We start from the raw sequence: 22,228 nt of genomic DNA on the forward strand, positions 1-22,228 counted from the left end.
ACAATAGAGGAAGTTTACAAAGCCCTGCCCACTTTACCTGCCTTTATGAAACATAACCAGACTTTGGCCGTTCCTGCATTTGTACAGAGTTTACAGTCAGCCGTGTCATGGAGGAAGACCTAATGCCAAGCAAGTGAACCAAACTTTTAGCTTTCACTCGTTCTTAAAAACAAGGTAAGACTGTTTTGTTTTTTGTTCTATAGCTATTATTTTTGTTAGAGTATGTTATTTATCCGAGTCTGGACTCATACAAGCTTTCAAATGAGAGCTGAGTGGAAATTGATCCATTAACACAACTACATGAAAAAAGGAGCTGGTCAATAACACATTTTCCTGCTAATTACACATGGAACATGTGATTAAACTAACTCATGTACAGCACATGTAACACAATCTCTTCAAAGCAAAACATTGCTACAGGCTGAAAAAAACTCAATTTATTCAGTCCTAAGGTTGAAATGGAACATTACTGTGATTAGGAAAAGCTAAAAGATTTTATCATCGCAGTTTCCAGTGTTTTTATGAATGTTTTTAACTCACATTTCACTTCCCTATTCAGGGCTTAATAACCATGGATACAATCTTTACTCCCCTGGCTTGCTGCCTTCTGGTGCTTTTTTTGCCAGCTACACAAATGGAAAACCAGAACTTGACTACTACAACTCCATCACCTGGCCTAAACCTGAGCCTAGATACTACAGTGTCAGCAACATCAAATTCTGATGTACCTGTAACTGTTTTCTCTAACTCGACGGAACACATAACACAAGATACCAGCACAAAAGTGGATGATGGAAAATCCAACACAACTGCCACCACAAAGAGCACAAGCCAGCATCAGACATCTCAGGCAGCTACTAGCCTGGCAACTCTAACAAACACAACCCTGAAGACAACACAGAGCACTCCAACTCCTGCATTTACTACACTGACAACACATGCAATCCATACCACAAGTTACATAAGTACACCTGATTGGTCAAGAACAACTGAAAATCCACCTTACAGCTTCAGTACAATCACAGAATCAGTGCACAGAACCACACATAGTAAGTAGTAGTTTGTAATTTGCTTTTTTTAAAATCACAAACTGTATTGTATGGTTTCATTAGACCTGTCAATGATTTTAATACTTTCTACCTGTGCCTCTAGGTGTGCATCTTAATGTACCTGAAAAAAGCATGACAATTATCTTCAGTGCTGTGCTGGCACTTTTTGTTGTGGCACTGCTTATTATCATGCTTCATAGATGCAAACATAAAATCCAGTACTTGCACCAACCTCTCAACGATACAGAGGACACAGGTAAGAGGTTATCTTCCATCATGTAATAAATAAAAGCCATTTCATTTACTTTCAGCAGATAAAAATACCAATTAAATTTGTAACAGGTGGATTCATGGCAGACGAAGACACACTTGTCATTTCTGGAGGACTCTATGATGGCCATCCCATCTACGATAATGTACCACCAGTTCCTGCAGACCAGTCTCAATTTCGTCTTGAGTTCCTTCATTAATGACACATCTCTTCTTTCGGTTCAAAGTGCCATTACCATGCATGGAAAAAACAAATTGTCCTTATCCAATTATTGTGATTTCAAGACTGAAAATTCAACATTCTGTAGAATAAATTCTTCACATGAAAATCATGGCAGTACAAGGAAGAACAATGCTGTTGATTTTAAAGCATCCTTTATTTGTAAAATTGTAAATAAGAGAATAAATTAATATAGTCAGACAGAACTATATGTTGAACAATATGAACATCTGGAAAATAAATTCAATGTCATGTGAACACCTGTAAAGATATGTTTTACATATAAATGCAATACAACAAACTGACATTTCTGCAAACCTTAAAAGACATAGATGGTGACTGTATTCACTTAAAAGTTCAACTCAAAAGGAAAAAACAAACTTGCTAAAAACAGCTTAAATTTAAACTCTGAAATTGCTGAAAAACTACATAACTGACCCATGCTAATGAACGCTTTTGCATGCAAGTTCAAAAAGTTTTCCTCTCAGTATCATAAATTATATTATATCCCACCACCTCTAACAATGTACTTTAATCACTGAACACACCTATATCTTTCAAATATTGTTAATATCACAGTTTATCTGACCTGTAACAGCAATAATTATGCAAAGATCTTCTCATTGGTCTTTTTCTTTTTCTTGTCACAGCCAGTCACAGCAGTCCATCCGGCATCTCTCATTCTTTTAATTGCAGCCAGCTTCAATGAATTACCAGGTGATTTAAGGGCTGCAGGGCTCTGAAGCTGGAAAAGGCAACAAAAAAGAAATCCCACAAACAAACAATACATGATCAAACCATGTCCCACACATTTGTCGTAACCTGTTGGTCTTCATGTTACCTTTTTGAAGATGTTGACTTTGCACTGTGCTGCAGACACACTTGGAGCTGGAACATTTGCTAAGGTCTGTCAAAACAGGGAACAGATGATTACACAAAAATTATTTAGGATTTTTTTCAGAAACTGTGAAATGACACACATCACAAACCCAGAAAGGTTTCTGACTATTTTTTGACAAATGAAACTTAAGCTTAAGAAATAAAATCAGCACTCACCAAGAGATCAAAATTATCAGAGCTGTCAGACTTGGGGTCAAATTCAATGGTGCTTTTTCCCAACCTTGCTGCATTTTCATCAGTGGGGGGTGTCCTAATTCTGTAGGACTTGTATAGAAACTCAGGGTAAATATTAAGATGTGCATTGTTTTCATTTATTGTAGAAAATATGTTAATGATGCAAAATATTACCTTGATCTTTGATGCTGCACCGAACCTGCTAGAATGACTTCCAGGGGTTTTTACGTCTTCATTGAGAATGTGCTATAATAAAGTCAGAGTCAATAAAAATGGTATAGAAAACAGAGGCAAACGTTAATACTACTGCTTCTCTGTTTCATGCAGATAAAAGAAATTATTAGGTTGGTTTTTACATGTAATTACTCAGAAAAAAAAGTGCTTTAATATTTGATAAAAAAAAAAACTCAGCTTTGTTAAAAACCTCAGTACTCCTGTAGTTGTAGTAGGAGGGAGTTTTCCTGGATTTGGAAAAGTCAAACACGCTCCTCTTTGAGGAACTCTCCTCTGGACTATCAGGAACTCTCCCTTGTTTATCGTTTTGGGCAGCAGACTAGAATATTTCAAATGGTTTCCTGGTTTAGTACGAATGATGACAGACCAAGCAATGTGTGCTTGCGTATTTGCTGACTTTACCGGCTTGCTCCTTCCTTGTGATGGCTGGGTATTTTTTACTGTAGACAATTCTTTCACCAAATTAGTTAGCTTTGTCTGTAGGTTTTCCTAAAAGTAATGTGTTTTACAATTAAGAGTAAACATAAATCTGTTCCAGTGAGAAGCCAAAAACAAATGGATTTATTTAAACTAGGACACACCTTCTCTGCTGCTTCTGCCTTCGCCTGTGATTTCAGCTGGTTATTTTCTGTCTTCTGTTTTAACAGCTCCAACTCCTGATGTAAAGAAGAGGGGGGTGTTAGGTCATGACCTGCTGGTGCTTTATTTATTCCTTTTTGATTATTCATTATTTTTGTCATACCAATGAATTTGCATGGGCAACTGCCTCCACCTCTTTCTTCTTATTTTCCTCAAGCTCAGCATCTTTCTCCTCAACCATCTTGTCATACTGACTCTAGCAATGACAAGTTTAATTTATTTGCAACAGTTTAATTTTAACCAGCAAAAAATATATTGTGACAACTTACCTTGTGTTTTTCCATCAGTGCAACCATATCTGTTATTTTATGCTGACATTTAAGCTCAGTGTCTTCCTTATTCTTAATGGCCTCTGCTGCTGTTAATCTGAGCTTTTGTATCTGCATCACAAATTGTTTTGATCTATTTAGAGGATGCAGGGAGCTGAAAATGTTTAAAAACAATAAGACTAACCTCATTCTCAAGCTCTACTGCCAAGGTTGACTTTGACTCAAAATCCTTAAGCAATTTTTGATGATCTTTATCTCTAATTTTTCTAAGGTTCTGAGACTCTTCTTGAAGATTGTCAACCTAAAGACAAAAGCACATCATATATTATAAAGGTTAATACTTCTAAATTTATTTGTTTTACAGTGAAATTGTGAACTGTAGGATTTAAAATAAGTACATCCCCATACCATCATCTCTAGTTCACTGGATTTTGTAGTCTCCTTTTCTATTTGTTTTTTAAGCAGTTTATTCTGAAAAAAAAAATGAAATAATGATGTGTCTTGATATTGATGTTATGTAGCTTTATGGTAAATACAAACCTCTCTCTTGTATTCCTCCTGGATTTTAAATTTAATTTCAATTTTTTTTTTAAGATTGCCCATCTAAAAAGGAAATAATTTCTTGTTAGTTCCACAGAATAATAATAGATAGATTAGTTTCAGTTTTTTCAATCACCTTTGCTTCTACAGCTTTGATGTGCTTTTCTTTTCCTGTTATTTTCTCCTGCAAATGCTCACACTGTAAAAAACAAAAACAAATAAAAACCTACAGAGAAATCCAAATATTTCTCAATTTACATCTTTATCAAGGCATTACTGCTAAATGCTGCTTTTGACTGCATACGTACGTGTTCTTCCATTTTCTTCTGTAGTGTTTCAGTTTCTTGACATTTCCCTTGGATACTCATTTTAATGGTGTTTACTTCATTGCTAATATGAATATAAAAGTAGTAATTACACACACAAAACTACACACAGTCGAATCTCTTTAAGAATGTAACCTCACCGTAAACACTGGTTTTGTCCCTCCAGGCTTTGAATTTCTCTTTCGAGTTTTACTGCCTTCTCCTCACTTGCCTAATTAAAAACAGTTTTCAAACAATAACACAGTAAAAAAAGTAATAAAAAACAAATACAAACTGTACTTCAGACTGGGTTCCCAACAGTGGTTCCCAACCCATTTCTTTAGAAAATGTTGTACATATGCTCATTTAATTTTTACAACTTGTGGTGGAGTGGAAGCCTCATGTGTCTCTTGTGATATGGGGAGGACACCCAGGTCGGGAACCACTGATCTGGAATATTGCCTATTTCATTTGACTAAAATTCAGACCTTCCTGTCTGCCTCAATGGCTTTCACATTTGACAATCCATTTTCAAACTCCTGTTGAATGGCCAGCTTCTCAGACTGCAGCTTGTTGAAGTTTGACAGGAGTTCTTCATATTTCCTTCTTAAAGATGCCATAAAATAAACAGAATTAAAATCACAACAGTACAATATGATATTGTACAACAGATGCAAGTTTGATGGAGAAGCTGAAATCACTCATGCTGCGTGATGTCTTTCTTTAGGTGTTCCAACTTAGAGGCGTAATCTTCATTTTTCTTCATTTCAGCAGACAGCTTTCCCTCCAGCTCCAGCACTTTGATCTTCATGTACAACCACACGTAATGAGTTTAAACTAGACATTACACATCACTAAATATATTTTTATTTTCAAAACAAATGCCTAGTGATAAGGGGTGACAAGTAGAGCAGGAATTTTAAAATCACATAAAAACCTCAGTAATGGTGAACTTCTCCATTAACTCCTTTGTTGCTTTGTCAGCATCTTCACAGGTCTGTTTCAGCTTATCCTTTTCAGCCCAGGCCAACTGTGCTTCGCTCTGTATCAGTAAATTTTACAAAAACGTGTACAATACATATTTTATTTATTCTATTTAACACATAATGTTTTCATTACCGACATAAAAGTTTTTATTTTTTTTTATCACCTTAAACATCTGGATTTCTTCAGTTTTCCTTGAAATTTCTGCATCAAGTTCCTCCACTCTGGCCTCCAAGATATCAGTTTTACTCTTCAAGTACTCAATGAATTTTGATTTTGTGTTCTAAGGGATAAAAAAAGGTGCTTTATATGTATCTATATATATATATATATATATATATATATATATATATATATATATATATATATATATATATATATGTATTTATAATATATAGAAAGGAACTTACCAGCTCATCTTCAAGGATTTTAATCATGTCATCCTTCCTTGCAGCCTGCTCCATTGTCTCTCCTGTTAATTCCAAACATTTCTTTGGAAAAGCACTTAATAAAAATATATACACATACCAGTCAGTAAAGCTTACCTAAAATAGCAGTCCTCTGTTCAAGCTCATTGTTGCTTGCCATGAGTTTTTCTTTAAGATCTTTGACCCTAAAGAAAGAGCAACAACCTTATTGTAATGGCACAATGGCATCTTTGAGTTGTTTTGGAAAATGCTTTGAATTTGAAGGAGTTAGTACTACCTCTGCATTTCTAGGTTAAGTGAACTCTTTAGCTCTTCCATGGCTGTTTCAATCTTCTCCAGCTTTTCTTTTTGTTGATTTTTAACTCTGTTGAGCTCCTGCATGCTGATGTCTTTGCTTAGGATGATCTGCTCATATTCTTTTTTACTTTGTTCCAGGGCAGCTGCCATTGATATTTTATTTAAAGCACACAGAATACAATAGCAGTTTCCCTATGGATCACAAGAATCTCAGCACCATTGCCTCGGCTTCTTTACAGCACTACTCAGCAGCACGTCAATTTTGATAGCTTCCTTTAAAACTTTTGACCTCTTAAAAAGTTCAATTTGTTTATCTATTAACCCTCTAAGTGCCAAAGTCACAAAACTCTGGCTCATTATCAACATTTTTTCTCATTTACAGTATGCCTTAAAAACTTTAAAACTTCAGCAACTGCAGGGTTAAGGCAGTATCCTCAAACTCACAAGTACTAATACTGATGCTGAACTGGACCTGAAAACAGCATGTGTGAACCTTCTTTAAAGTACACATTTTTATCAAAAGTTTATTAAATATCTTTATAGAAATGTTCTTAATATCATTATCAGCTGGTTATTAGTCAGTTTAGCCATTTGGGTGATTTGTCATTTGACCTAAAATGATTGTTTCCTTCTTTTCCCTTTTCTTTTTATGCTTATAAAAACTTTTTTGAATAAAACTTGCAACAAATCTAATTAAATTAAATTAAACAAAATGCTTCACAAAATAATGTAAATTAGTATCAATATAACAACAAAACACTATAATTATAGTATAGTTATATAATAAAGCAATAAACAAAGAAACAAACATCTCAGCCTGAGATTTAGTCACTCGCTTACTTGTTGACTCCTGAAGTTGTTTGCAGTACTTTTGGCTTTTGTCAAGGTCACACAGGACGTTTTGTAGCTCTGTTTCCTTATCTGCAAGTTTAGTCTGTAGCATCACGATCTGTAAACAAAATGCCAGATTTTCAGTTGTTTTCTAAAACTGTGGTGACATCTTTCAAGTTACAAAGTCATAAAAGAGCTGATATTACACAAACAAACTTTTTTTAAAGCACTTTTCATAATGAAGATTTGCAACTCAAAATGCTTTCCATTGTAAAAAGCCCAACAAGACTAACCTCTTCATCTTTCATAATATTTTCTTGCTGATATTTCTCTTTTAGCTCTTCATACTGCAGTAAGCCTTCTTTGACTGGAAAAAGATTAATTGGTAATTTCTCTTACTAGTGGACACTTCCTTGACAAACTAACCCCACATTCATAAAATGTCTTCAAAATTCTGATACCTCTCTGCATCTCTTGTTGGTCGGCTTTTACTTGAACACGAAGGCTTTCAAATGCTGCAATCAGTTGCTACAGTAAAAAGTCAGATGTAAATCCTTATTAAAAAATGTGTCAAATAAAATGTCTTTTAGAAAAATGTATTACATTATGTTAAACTTTAGATATAGTATTACATTACCTTAATGCTACCATCATTTTCCATAAAGAGTTGATGTGTTTCTTCTCTTTCAGATTTAACTACAAAAAAGATTTAAAAATATTCAACAATGCACCAATATTTTCTATACACTGAAAAGCACAGCTAGTAAGACATATTTGCATATACTGGGAGAGTGAAATACTTTCTACTTACATAAATGCATTTTTTCAGTTGACCAGTGAAAGGTTTCTTTGAGTATATTACACAAATTCCTTGTGGCATTGTTCCTGTTTAAAATATAGAATTTTACCACATTATGAAAAGTGTTTTATATGCAAACTATTTGTATTTATAGACCTGATTTCTCACATTTGTCTGATCTTCACATGAGACAAATCTGTTTATTAGATGGTAAGAAAAAAATACAAACCAAAAAATTTACAAAAAGAAAAAAACAACAACATACTTGTTCCTTAAATGCTCATTTTCGCTGATCTGATCCTCTAGCTTTATGCTGAGACTTTCATTTGCAAACTGTAAATGCACAACATACACAGAAAATATCAAACTGTATAAAGTATGTGGTAAGTGAGAGAAAGGAAAAAAGACAAAAAAGAAAAAACTTTTTTCTGAGATACACACTTGTAATTCCTGAATAGCTTTACGCTGAGTTTCGATTGTCCTTTTATTGTCTTGGAGTTTTCGCTCCTTCTGAACTGTGTCAGAGTCCACTTTGACTTTCCAATACTTTATTTTCTCAACTTCATCAAAGAGCTTGGAGTAAAGCTCATCAGGGCTGCAAGAATTCTGGGGAAAATTCACAGTGGTAGGAACTTAACAGATATAACAGAATAAACAATTCGCCACTTGCATCTATTTTTATTTTTGTGCATTACAAAACATTACCATGTCTTTTTCCATCGGTGACACAACTTTCATCTTGGGAAAGTCTTAAGAGTAAATCAATAATTAATAATAATAATAATAATAATAATAATAATAATAATAATAATACAACTAGCTAATCTTTTTTTTTTTATGTAGCCAATGTTTGTCAAATAAAATGTACCTGGTTTGGTAGCTTTGGATGGTATAACCACACTGGCATTGAGGACAGGCATGTTCTGCTCTTTCTCATTACATCTATTGTAACACTAGGGGGAACAACATTAAAACATAGCTTCAGATCATAAGTGTTAATTAATACAGCCTTTTATACTATACCTATCTCAGTTGAATTATGTTTTTTTGTAGCTTAGAATACATAGGACAATTAAGGGATATGAACGGTGGAAGAAGTTCCCAATGTATTTTACTTAAGAAAAGGTAGTAAAATCTCAATATATAATAGTTTTGTAAGAAGTGTCAGTTTTTAAATAATAGATACTATTGCCAAGAACTACTAGTAGTTCTATTTTTATAGTTTATTATAGTATATTTAATACATTTTCATGAGCTCTAATTATAAAACTATTAGAATAAAACTAAGATAAGTTCCAATAAAAACGTGATTTACTATAACATTGCTAGTAATTACAGCAAATTAAATTTAAATCGAAGAAATGTATATTCAAAGACAAGTACTTTTTAGAACTGTTGCTACTTAGGAGCAGTTAATGAGTATATTTAACATCAATAATTAATAACATGAAGTAGGATGCCAGTGCTGACCTAGCACACAAGTGCTAAGCAACGACGTTGTAACTGACTATTTAGTTACAAAGGTCAAGTAATAATTGACTTATTTAATAATTTACCTGCTGCAGTGTACTCAGGAAATTATTACTGTTGCCAACTTGTTCCTGAGGCCGAACTGCATTTATCTGGCCGTTATTTACTCTGGGAGGCACCAACAGTTTGAAGTTGAAACCCTGGCATCTCTCCATTCTGAAATGACAATAAATACAATGTTATACAGCAGCTGTTTCTGTACTGACTAGCTCTTTAAAGCGGCCTAATCCTTTAAACCAAGAACATGGTTTGATACAAACTGTGAGAAATTACTCTTGAAATGTTTATGAGGTATTATCAATCGACTACTTAACATGACGGTAACTAAACGTTAAGTTTTTCTTGTTAGCTTAGTCAACTGACATCGAAATTAGCTAACAACTTTAACGGTTTTTCTTTGCACTAACTTACGAATCTAACGGTGACATTCACAACAGGGTTAGTGCTAATTCTCTTCAAAAAATTATAACTAAAAGCCAAGAAATTACACTGGCTTATTATCTACAAATGTAAAACCTGCTAAAAACCTTCTTTTTTTAAAACTAACATTACCTGGTTAAACTGTTACCATCCGTTTTGCTGTTTACTGTTTAAATGGTCTTGCGCGTGCAATAAGTAAATACGCCGGGTGACATCTACGTCAGATTTGGTAACAAGGTAACACGGGCTGAATCCCTTGTTGCCAGATCTTACGAGAAAAACAAGCTCGATGAAAACAACCCTGTACTGTACTAGTAGTACTAGGAGTACAAAAGATGTACTAGTGAGACCACATGCTACAATAGTAGGATAAAATTAATTAGTCAGCGTTTTAATGCACCAGTAGGACTTTGGACCAAACTAGTTGGCTAGCATGTTTTACTAGTGAGCTGCACACTATCTGACACGTTAACTAGTCAACATAGGGTCCAGGGCTGCCAACTTTTCAATAACACTTGGAATGAGATTTGGTGGAACCAACCAAAAGTTTGTCACGTCCACGGTAGCAAGACATAAGACTCATTTTGACTAAAATATACATATACTGACTATGAAATAACACTCAGGAGTAACAAAGTTTAAAGAAAATGATAGACTGAGTACCAACAGGAACTTCAAAATAAAACAGGAAACAACTCAACTACAAAAAAGAGGGCATAATAAGACAAGATAGAGGGAATTTCACAATAATATTAACAATATAATAATAACATAACAACAAGATGAACGTGCCATGTGGTTCATGATGTTAATCTTTGCCAATACTGATGTCACAATGTTAAAGTTTTGCTGAAAAGCTCAGTATATATGATTGTTACGCAATAAGCCATTTGCTAGGATACACCAACAAACAAGAGTAATGTTTTGTATTGTACCTCCTGTCTTACTTATTCTACTCTGTATCGTATAAGATGCAGACTGGACAGCTTTCTGATTCATCCATCCATTTTTTATACCACTTAGTCCAATTCAGGGTTGAGGGAAAGTTGGATAAGTCTCCTGTTTATTTTGCTAATTCAGAAAATTATGAAAGGTAATTTGTTATCAACATTACAGATTTTGGGATCTGGTGCATTCAGTTTATCAGATAATACAATGTCAGGAGCATCTTCATAATCCTGAAATTACAATAAATCCATTGATACGAAATATGTCATGATTGATCAGTGAGAAAGAATTAAAATATTGATACAAAATGGAACTGTTTTTATTGTGAGGTGGAAACAACTTTGATGCATATCTGATAGTAATCAATCTGTGGTCCCCAAATGAATTCTAACATGTTGCCTAGACAACTGCTGCTAATATCAGCTCAAACTCTGTTTTAGTTTAGGTGCAGCTCACCTCTCTTCTCTAAAAAATTAATAATAAGCTGCCCCTCACTTCATTTTCTTTTCCTATGTTTTTGTTTTCTCTCTCCCTTTTCTGGCATCCAGACTTCACTTTCTCTGGGAAATACTTTGAATATATGTCAAAACAGCTTGCCATATGACTTTCTCCTCTGTCTGTCTCTCTGTAGAGTTCCTGGTGTGGACTGGACCATTTGGCAGAATTTTAGAGGGGGTAATAGGGCCTCTCTGAACATCCATCATTATTATAATGTAAAATTCAGTCTTTCTGCACCTTTATTCAGGCAAACTAACTTAGATTATCATAATTAGATGTTTTAAAATGGAACACAAAACAACTTTCAATCCAAGATTTTCAAGGGTCCTGCAGTGACCTGACACCTCTGCATTTAGGGACAAAACAGATTAATTATGTTGAGAAATTCATCAAAGCTGTTACTGCTCATCATTTAACACTGAGATGTCCCGGTTAAAACAGTTCAGCTTTGTGTTGATATTTTATCCCTTTCCCAGTCAGACAGATCCCAGTCAGACAGATCCCAGTCAGACAGTTCCCAGTCGGGCAGCAGCTTCAGTACTCAGTGACATTTACTGGAAAACAAATTTCAACATAATTTTTTTAAACATATTTGTACATTCCGTCCTACGTCACAATCCACAGAGTCACAACTCAGGAGTAGTTGGCTTTCCTCACACTCATCAAAATATTTTGTCATAAATATTGAACATGCTTAATATTTCCGATTCTCAGCCACGACCCGTTTCGGTCAGCATGTGCCAACAACTCCTTAACTAGCTGCATGTGTTACACATGTTAACAAGTGAAATGATATTACCTAAACTAGTTAACTAGTTGCAGCACATATAGTCTAGTGTGCACTTTTCTTTGACTGAGAAGATTTGAATGTGAACTAGTACAATAGAAATGTTAACAAGTGCAAAAAATGTTAACATGTGAAACAAATGTTTTACTAGTAGTATGTACTTATTCACAAGTGGCAAGAAATAAATACCTAGTTAAAGGACAGGTCTGACACGTAAGAAAAATGTCCAACATGTCATGCCATGGGCTTTACATGTCTGGCAAACAGTCTGGCTGGTAGGAGAGAATGCCCTCCACACCTTTACTTGTGCAAAACAGATAAGTGTTACTACTTTACTAGTCACTATTTTTGTAGCTTACTAGTTCACTATCAAAGTTATATTTATGGTACTTGTTAACTATAGTGAAATCAAAGTAGAACTAGCAAACAATTTGTGTTTCACTAGCTAGTAACTAGTAAAAGAAAGACAACAGGCACAATGGACATTTATATTCTGGTTAAATGACAATTTATTTGTTACTGTAACATGAGTGCAATATATACTGAAGTAAGAATAAAAGTTGCAGTCAGAGGCACATTTTCTAATCCTGTTAACACACTAAGCCGTGCAGAATGACTTCAGAATGATTCATGAATGACACGAATAAAAATGAACCAGAAAAAACAAGCTAGAAAAAAACAAAATTAAAGTGAATATATGTAATGAATAAAGCAATAGTGGCATGGAAGAAAAACTAAGAACAAAAGATCTCTTTGAAATATAAAGCTTTACACAGCAATATAGTAAATGGTACATATCTGAAAGGTTAATATACTACGTTACATATAATAAACTTCAAGAAGATGATGGCAGTTTAAAGTGATAGAACCTGACTGAAATGAAATAGCGTATCATCTTCTGACATAAAACGAGCAACTTGAATAATATTTACAAGTCTCAAATATAAGAGGTATTTTATGTGGGTTTTCCTTTTTTAAAATCAAAGTTTAATGGTCTTTGATATGTAGATCTGAATATTTTACACTGCATTGCAAATAAGTTCATGATATCACTGACCGTCTCCGAAAACAGCAAATCAAAAAAAAAAAAAAAAAAAAAAAAACAACAGAGGAATGCTGATTAGAATTATTCCACAGAGGAATCCAATTTCCATCAATATACACATCACTAAATTATAAATTTGGATTCAAATGTATATGCTGACTTGCCACAGAGCACTAGACAGAGTCTTCGGTATTCCTAACCTCTGCCACCTCTTTGGCAGCATTGTCCCTGTTGGACTTTTGCTCTCTAACTCCCACCCTTGCCCTCCTTTCTTCCTCTTTTTTCTCCTTGTCCAGCAGTCGATAGTTGAGTCCCATTCCTGCAAACAGGAAAACACTGGAGACTAGGAGGATGATCCCACAGCCCTGGTAGGTGTATTTGTAATCATTGTAGATGTCTTTAAACTTTCCTGTGAAGAGAATAAAAAGAGACTCATTATTTTGTTGTTGTCAACAAAGCAGCTTTAGTAAACTACAAATGAATTAATAAAATTTATTCTTATGGTGGAACACTCACCAAGCAGTGGGGGCCCTAGCAATACAGGGCCACACTCCACAATAGTAACCAGCCCAACAGCACTTGAGAAGCGCTGAGCTCCCACTAGATCCATCAAGGTCTCGAACAGGACTGAGCTCAGCCAACCAAAAGCAAACCCAAAGAAGATGGCATAAATAACAAAGCCCATGTAGTCAACTGATATTGGAGCAAGAACATGACACAGACCGTTGTAAAGTACAGAGGCAGCAAAGAAGTACTGTATTCTTGGCCGGACCCACTTGGTGTTTGCCACAATGCCCATTGAGGGCCTTGCAACCATGTCAACAAAAGCCAGCACAGAGAGTAAAAAAGCTGCCTTTTCTTTGGGGATTTCTTTACTCTTGGCATAATTAGAGAGGAACACCAGGGGTGCAAAGAGACCAAAAAACATCACAACATTGCCCAAAATGTAGAGCAAAAATCCACGGTGCTTAAACAAAGAGAGGTCAATGAAGCTGTTAATTTTCTGCAGAACAGTCCTTCTCTCAGTGGTCTTCTCTGGAGGTTTGGGTTTAGGTCCTATAGGTCGCATGAGGGAACCAGCGACACAGCAGTTAAGGAGCAGGCCACCCAGGATCATAAAACTTCCTCTCCAGCCAAACTGATCAAAGAACCAGGTGTTAAGTGGAGCCAGGGTAGAGAGGAAGACAGGACTCCCAGCCATCGCAATCCCATTGGCAATAGGTCGCCTCTTGTAGAAGTACTTTCCAATCATAGTAAGGGCAGGGTTAAGATTGAAGGCCAGTCCCAAACCTGAAAAATCATTTTAAAATGTGTCAGCATATAAAAAAAGACATATCTAAGCTTTAAACAGTATATGAAGATTCACTTTTCTTTTCCGAACGTTTGAAAAAATTCTAGACAGTAAACATTTCTACCTATAACTGAGTCATGACCAGACCTGGAAATACAGAAAGATGAACTGATCATACCTCCTAGCACACCAATGCAAAAGTACAGTCCTTCAACAGAATTGCAGAAAGAAGCAGCCACAAGGCCCACTCCAGAGAGACATCCTCCTGCCATCATAACAGGACGACTCCCATATTTGTTCACCAGGATGCTACTTATAGGACCTGAAGCATACAAAACACAATGCACAAATAATCACAGACACACACATTTTGAGATCTTGAACATATGTCACATGTACAGTTAAACTTTTCACCACCAGGGGGCGCAGATGCTACAGCTTAGCAAATTCAAGCAACTTCTGCAATCATTTGTGTCAGTGCTGCACTGCAGTAGATGTGTTCTCATGCCATTAATAATGCGATCTGTCAGAAAAACCACAAACACAGCAGTGGAGACATTTGTTCGATTCTGTGATTCATGAATATTGACAGAGAAATAATTTGTTTGGAAAATGTTTTTAAATGCACTCCAAATGTATTTCATATTATTTTTGGAAGTGTCTCGGTGCAAGTGGGAGTATTATGCTTGCGTGGGAGGATTTTGGCACTGTTTGTGCATAGGAGCTATGATAACAATTTAAAAAAAAAATTCTCTTCATTTTTGGGCAGTTTTGGCTCCAGAAAAACGAATGTCTGAATTTAGCAGAAGTAAATCAACCTAATATAATGCATGCATACTGAATTTAAAATAATTTCAAGAAAATTACTAAGACTTGCAGACAAATTACTAAAATGCACATAGGGTTCAGGTCGCAAAACACCATCTTCATCTAGAACTTGCAACAGCCAGCCTAAATGAGTATGAAATCCACATAGAAGACACTTTTGCCTTCCTGCCAAATCCCTGCAGTCCCCAATGAACCTAAATGGAAGCTGACAGTTTTTGTTTAGAGGTTGTCCAGACTCATTTGCCAGCACGGTGCAAGACAAAGGGTTTTTAAATTGTAATGCATGCAGTCTCCACACGGACAATGAGTTCTTTCCTCCTACTTTGCTGGGAGAGTTGCTTAGGATATAAAGGTTGGAGACATACCCATGTAGAATATTATGAATGTAATGAATCAAAAATTGAAGGAGTACAAAAGTACGAACAGTAGACCGTTAATGAACTTCTCCTGCTGATGTGCACAGAATGTTTAACATACAGATGAGAACAGACTGTCATCTACTCACAGCATTGACATTTTCTCATCATATTTATATTTTCAGCACTATGCAAAACTTGTCTTCATTTGTGTATGTTTGCATTTAAATATTTGAATTAATTAATAATATTGTACCTGAACATGTACAGAAGGGGGAACAGATTTTGGAAAAAAAAAAGGTGTGCCATTATGTGATGCCAGAGCAGATGCTGTGTGCATTAGTATTGATTTTATGAGTCTGTGTAATGTCACTGAAATGATAGAACACCATTTTTTTCCCCAAAAGATATTCACCATGATGTTCAGCTGGGTCGAGATGTGATGACTGTGAAAGCTGTAACACGTAATTCTCATCATTTTCATATTCATCAAACAATTCAGTGATCCTTCTCGACCAGTGGATGGGGGCATTGTCTTTCTGTAGAAGACAACTCCCCTCAGGATAGAAACATTTCATCAGTGGATAAAGATGATCTCTCAGAGCAACTTTGTATTGATTTGCAGTGACCCTTCCCTCTAAGGGGGGCAAGTGGACCCAGAGCATGCCAGATTGCAGGAATGAAAGGTTAATGTTGTTCCTGTTGTCACCTGTCTGTGTTTTGAGACTACTGCAGGTTATAACCTGTTAGAACAAATCTCTCCTTAACAGAACACAAGCTTGGATCCACTGTGTGTTGTTACAGGTAAGTGTATTAAATAACACACCATAAAGTGGAAAGGCAGATCAAATAGTCTCACAGCTTTAAGTCAACAAGCAGTTTCTGCTGCCAGCGTGTCACTCTGCAGCTAGTTGTTAGGGGAATGGGTTGCCAAACAATAAGCAGCATTGATTCTTTTAAGGAAAACATGATACTACTGTTGTACAGTAATAAGGCCTAGATGAGGTGTTTAAGTGCATTTGGGATGTAATACTGCTGAAAGTAAATAGAGATGCAGCAACATTGTTTTTCAGGGTGCATGCATGCATGCAAAAGCCAGTATGTTTTCTTTTAATTTGCTTAAAAGTATAGGCACAATGCAATGCATTTAATGCTAACTAGACATGAAAACATACAGAATTTTCAAGAAGGTAAAAATATAATCTTTGAAAAGATTGTTTTATATTGTGTTATATTTACCGTTTCATCAGTTTTCCACTGTAAAGTCCCGGTCCAGGAGTTTCCCTAATAACTCATCCATTTTTAAGTGTTTTTCCATGACAAAACATTCCTTTGACATTGCATGAAACAGTCTTCATTATAAAATTAGTGCTGTTCTGGATACAATTCAAAAGTAGGGACAAAACTGTCTGTCCTTGGGGTATACACTGCTCTGCACCACATTTCCCTAGTCAGCCAGGACACAGCAGCTTTGGCACCACTAAAAATGAAAACGTACAAGTGGTTGTTGGCTACTGTGTGAAAACTTGTGATCTTGGCACTCAGTGATTAGCAACTCTTATTATTTTATCACTGTTTGCCAGACATTATGTATGTGGAAGTCAGTTTTGGTGGACTGCGTTCTTATAGTTCAGCCACACAAGGGGAGTGAAGTCCCAGTGACCACAGCAATGAACCTCACTGGCAGCTGGCAAGGGCCATCTGCCATGTTGTCTTGAGACAAAAAACACATGACAAGAAATGGACTCATCAGACATGTCTGCTCATACTTGCAATGTTTTTCAGACAAATGGTTGGAATACCAGTTTGTGGCTAGTTTAGTGGTCAAACCCAGCTTTTTGTGGGTCAAATTCATGAAACAGCTTACAGACAGATGGACTGTGTCTTCTCTCGTATCTCTCATGGGACACTGCTTATCACCAAACAAACTGATTCCACTTATGTCATAGTTAATCACATTTTTGCTTGTGATATGTCTTGCAACATAAAAACATCCAATATGGACATGTAAACAACACGAAAATGTCTCTTTATTTATCTGTTAGCAGAGGTGTACTTCAAAGCGACTTTCTTCAAACTTTCCTGACAAAGCTTTCCTCATCAAATTTTCCTGACAAATTTAAAATATTTTTTTCGTGTTTACCACACATTTTAGTAAAGAAACCCAACTGAGCAGACTTTCATGGGGGATAAATGGGAACTCTCTCCATTCATGCACATGAACAGAGATTTATCACCACCTGACTGACCTGAAGTGTATGACATCATCCAGCGTCTCATTCATCTCATCAGTGCGGGAGCACAACCAAATCCCCTTGTGATCTTCTGCTCTCAATGCATGAGGGAAAACAATCCATGGGTATACAAAGCTAAAACCCATTCATATGCTCCTGAGACAGATAGTGTTGCAACAACACACTCATAGAGGAGCTACAGCTTTGTTTTTAGCTCAGTATGAAATGTTTATTAGTTTTCTATCTGCACTCTGAGTGTGAGAATCTGTGACCTCTTTGTGGATAAAATGAGAGTGAAAGGCCTCCCTGTGAGGCTGTATATCAGCAAAAAAACAAAGGATTGACTTTCAACTGAACACTGCAGGAATAAATCTTTCACAGTCATGCTAAGAGCCAGAAATTGATTCAATCTATAAATCTTCCTGATGTGCTAAATGTCAAGTGTTACAAAACCTAAGTGTGTGGCCGCTTGTGTTCTGGTTGCAGCTTACCTCCGCCGTACATGACGGCTAACATGATGGAGGAGATCCACGACACCTGGCTGCTTGTCACATTGAAGATCGCCTCAATTTCTTTGAAGAAGACAGTGATAGACTTGGGGAATGCATAGGAGAAGCCAATAGAGATAAAGGCTCCAACCACAACCATCCATCCCCATCCACCTTCAGGTGGTGTATAGCCTTGAGGACCACCAACGGCAGGCGGCATTTTTCCTCAGTTGTAAGACTCTGTTCAGGAGAGGCGAAAGAACCAATAAAATATCTGAAATAGCTTTTGGTAGTTCTCTGAACATTCTTTAAATAACAGTGTTTACTGCCTATGATTTAGAAGAACTTTTAAAAAAAGTTAGAAACTGATTACCTCAGGATAAACTTAAAAAGTAGCTTATTGGAAGACTTGAATTCTAAAATCATTGCATCAATAATTCAAAGATGTAAAACTTTGTCTTATATATGCTGTTATTATCATTAGTTTTCACTTCTCTAGGAATTTTGAGCAGAGCATGGTTCCTCCTGATCTTTGAGACATTTAACACTAAATGACCATTTTGTAATAAAGTTGTAGAGATTATTAGCAATAAAACCCTTATAATGTTCAATAGTGTGAATAAATGAAAGTGAAACTCATGTGCTAGTGAAGGTTAAAAAGGCAAGACTATATGTGTGGACCTTTAGGCCTTATTAGTGTATTTATTATTATTTGTTATTATCTTATTATTATTATTTCATTTATGTGTCTAAGCTGAACTGCAGACTGGCTAATACTGAATACATATACATATTTAATTAAATATAGTAAACAAAAAAGAAAATACATTATCAATATACACAATAACCTATTCTTAACTAACACACTGTGCTTGATTAATTAGTAAATGGTACGACAACATGCTATGCACAATGAAAGCACCACTGGTTACATGGATAGCAGTGGCCTCCTCTGGCTGATCAATAATGGTGCGGTCCAATATAAAGCAGCTGAAAAGAAAAATGAGCAATATTATTATTTTGTGAAAAATGAATCTGTGAAGATGTACCAAAGGAGACCAATTAAAAATTAAAGAAAGATATAACATAAAAAGGGTAGTTGTTTAGTTTTTTTCCTTCCCATTTGAACAGTTCAACAAAACAAAACAAACAAAAAGAATTTCAGGGACAACACATTCCATGAAGGTTTCAGGAAAATGTAGAAAAAGAGTCTAATCTTATTTTAGCTATGCTTCACTCCTTTAAGTTCCTTAAAATTCAAACTGATAGTTTTCTTGTATTCTTTCTCACACACTAACTGCCTTAAAAACATCCCTCTGACTTGGCTCCGCCTCAGTAAAGTACCTTTGATTTTTATTTGTTTATTTTTAATGAATTGTTTTCCAATTCATAGTGTTGCTTTCATATTTTTATTTAGCAAAGTTTGATAATATTGCAAGAACATTTTGCAGATGTAACCTGATCTATAGCTTGATAATAAATGCTCATCAAGGCACTTCTTGGAACTTTGAATAATGGTTACTTTACTGTATTATGATCTTTTACTTGAATCCTTCCTTTTGTTTTCTTTTTGAAGCCACTTCTTTGACTTTGTGGTTAATTTTTTTTTTTTACAGTTGAGGAACGAGAGAAGGTTTTGATGAACCTACAATTTTACAGGTGTCAGAACTATCAATGCAAATTTAAAACAAAACAATACGATTACATCAATCTCATGCTGTCTGATTACAGCATTAACAGACCAAATTACCTTGCTGCTCTGTGGAGGCTCTTGCTCATTGCACTAATCACACACCCTGCAGCGTACCTCTGCATTACTGATGCTTCATGTATTCATGAAAAGTCTCATTATTGGTCAAAGAGAGTGATTGTGGAGTCGCAGTGGCTCAGAGAGCGGGTTGTCCAATGACCAGAAAATGGGTGGTGGTTTGAATCCCGCTCCCCTGCCTTAGTCATAGTGTCGTTGGGCCAGACACTTTGCCCTCCTTGTCTGAATGTTCAGTTGTCGTGGATCGGCTGCCATTTTTTCAAACATTCTGCTCCAGGGTAGCTGTGGCTACACATGTAGCTTGTATAAGGATTGATGAGTAATGGGTACATATTTAAAGCAATTTAAGTGCCTTGAAAAGCGATATTCAAATCTAATCCATTACTATAATAAACTTTAAGTTCAGGGATGCTGTTTCTGCTCTTGCATGTAGGAAGTACCCTCTACTTTTATTTACTGAGCTTGCAGCCACAGACTCCCACACTTTCACTTTAGAAGTGATGAATAAGGGTTCATCTCTAGAGCCAAACAACTTACTGTACTGTTTACACAAGGGAAACTATCCAGAGAAAACATCGATCAGACCATGAACACAGGCTGAGTTCACACTGCTCAATAGCTCACGGCTATGCTCTAGAGTGGGTGATAATATAGTGTTTTTCCAGTCAAGCAAGACTTGATTTGGTTGATCAATTGGTTTAGTGCTCTCAAAACTTATTGGATAAGCCAGTTGCGTGCAGCAAGTAGTGAATATTTAATGTATGAAAGAACTTTTGTTATTGAGCTGGGATTTTAGCTGCTTCTGTGCAGCTGTAAATGTGCCTGCATTATTCTACAGATCCAATGGTTAGTGGAAAAGAAATAAGAACTCAGAGAATCTCTTATTCATTTATTATAGGCCACTTGGAATAATTTATTAACAATGCTGGTGAAACTAATGAAATTTGCATATATATTACTTATAAAGATAACATTTATTAACTTGAAGTAGATTTCTGTATGCAATATTACAGGCAAACATTACTGGATGTATGTCTGCTGTTTTGTTTTTTTAACTACAGAAATCTAAAAATAATGACTTATGCTTTTGCGTAGATTTGATTGTTTGCTATTTCCCCTTGTTTGTCTTAATCTAGACTAAACATATTCTCATGTTCTGCCCAGCAAATAAGTCCAAAAAAATGCTAATATTCCATTTATATATAGTGCCTACTTTATTTTCTAGTCCTCATAAGAGTTCAATGGTACTTCATTTTTAATAACTGTACTTTGCTTGGTTTCATCTCAAAGCTATGCACAGCTGTCCTCTGTTCTGACTTATTGTTAAAGCCTACACATTTCATTGCAAAGTTAGTGCAATAAAAATTCACAGCTTGTTAAAAATCCAAAGTCTCTTGAGGCAAAGCAGCAAAACAAAGTGGGAGATTAAAAACAAAAATGTGTTTTGCCCTTACTTAACAGAGACAGGACACTGGTTTGTTTCCCTAAGTTTCATGTTGGTGCTTTAAGCACTAAACATTATTCTAAGTTGGAGGTGCACATAACGTCTGATACACGCTATGCTATATTTCCAAAAAAAAAAATGACATGATGGATTCAAAAACCCCTGACCACATTTTCAGTAAAACTCTTTAAAAGACAATAAAGATGTTCATATGCATGTCCTTGATGTCTAGGGACATCTATGGACCTCCGAGTATGTCAGCCCTTATTTTCAGCCCTTATGGTGGGTTAGGGTGGGTTGGGCTTTAAGGGTCAGCTTATGCCAAATGTACATTAGTATCAATTTCTGCTGAAATATAAAGCTAAACATTGAGAAAACTAATGTTAAATTAGCATTTTTAAGCACGCCCTGCCATCAGCTCAGTTAGACTGACCATTAATGAAACTTTATTAGAAAAACACACACATGACAAAGTTACAGAAGGCTAAAACATGCATAAAAAACTTTCAATTTGCTTGAGATGAGTTGGTGGTAGCAGGAACAGTGAACTGCCTTTTGTAACAAATCTGAAAGACTTTACCCAAGCTCATTTAACCTGGGCAAAACGAATTCTGAGATTCTAAGTTTCTTAGAACTAGAAAAAGTTAATTTT

At 35.7% G+C, this 22,228-nt stretch overlaps 3 protein-coding genes across 4 annotated transcripts; 1 reads left to right on the plus strand and 2 right to left on the minus strand.

Annotated features, from left to right (window-relative positions):
• The first annotated feature begins 59 nt into the window (after nt 1–59).
• si:ch211-105j21.9 (sialomucin core protein 24-like) lies at nt 60–2,303 on the plus strand. The gene is made up of 4 exons (XM_041978296.1): nt 60–174; nt 560–1,049; nt 1,153–1,305; nt 1,392–2,303. Exons 2-4 carry the CDS (start codon nt 572–574, stop codon nt 1,517–1,519), a joined length of 759 nt encoding a protein of 252 aa, XP_041834230.1. The 5' UTR covers nt 60–174; nt 560–571; the 3' UTR covers nt 1,520–2,303.
• Nucleotides 2,144–10,122, minus strand: sycp1 (synaptonemal complex protein 1). 2 transcript variants are annotated; one of them, XM_041978277.1, is made up of 33 exons: nt 10,022–10,122; nt 9,496–9,625; nt 8,808–8,892; nt 8,645–8,688; nt 8,381–8,545; nt 8,205–8,272; nt 7,952–8,025; nt 7,778–7,836; nt 7,602–7,668; nt 7,434–7,507; nt 7,150–7,258; nt 6,290–6,455; nt 6,130–6,197; nt 5,995–6,056; nt 5,751–5,867; nt 5,538–5,642; nt 5,302–5,405; nt 5,089–5,206; nt 4,762–4,832; nt 4,604–4,685; nt 4,432–4,494; nt 4,296–4,358; nt 4,164–4,226; nt 3,940–4,056; nt 3,756–3,866; nt 3,590–3,682; nt 3,429–3,503; nt 3,250–3,336; nt 3,023–3,166; nt 2,788–2,859; nt 2,596–2,703; nt 2,381–2,446; nt 2,144–2,284 (listed from the first exon to the last, which is right to left on the minus strand). In XM_041978277.1, the coding sequence occupies exons 2-33, from the start codon at nt 9,622–9,624 to the stop codon at nt 2,144–2,146; spliced, it is 2,970 nt and encodes a 989-aa protein (XP_041834211.1). In that variant the 5' UTR covers nt 9,625; nt 10,022–10,122. The 2 variants fall into 2 exon arrangements, with proteins under 2 accessions (XP_041834211.1, XP_041834219.1); XM_041978285.1 differs by lacking the exons at nt 8,205–8,272; nt 8,381–8,545; nt 8,645–8,688; nt 8,808–8,892; nt 10,022–10,122 and having other exon boundaries at nt 9,496–9,582.
• Nucleotides 10,123–12,660: 2,538 nt separating this feature from the next.
• On the minus strand, nt 12,661–18,584 carry slc16a1a (solute carrier family 16 member 1a). The gene is made up of 4 exons (XM_041980734.1): nt 18,368–18,584; nt 14,637–14,780; nt 13,684–14,457; nt 12,661–13,576 (listed from the first exon to the last, which is right to left on the minus strand). Exons 1-4 carry the CDS (start codon nt 18,582–18,584, stop codon nt 13,341–13,343), a joined length of 1,371 nt encoding a protein of 456 aa, XP_041836668.1. The 3' UTR covers nt 12,661–13,340.
• Nucleotides 18,585–22,228: the final 3,644 nt, after the last annotated feature.

The sequence above is a fragment of the Melanotaenia boesemani genome, chromosome 3 (assembly GCF_017639745.1).
Source record: "Melanotaenia boesemani isolate fMelBoe1 chromosome 3, fMelBoe1.pri, whole genome shotgun sequence".
NCBI lineage: Eukaryota > Metazoa > Chordata > Actinopteri > Atheriniformes > Melanotaeniidae > Melanotaenia > Melanotaenia boesemani.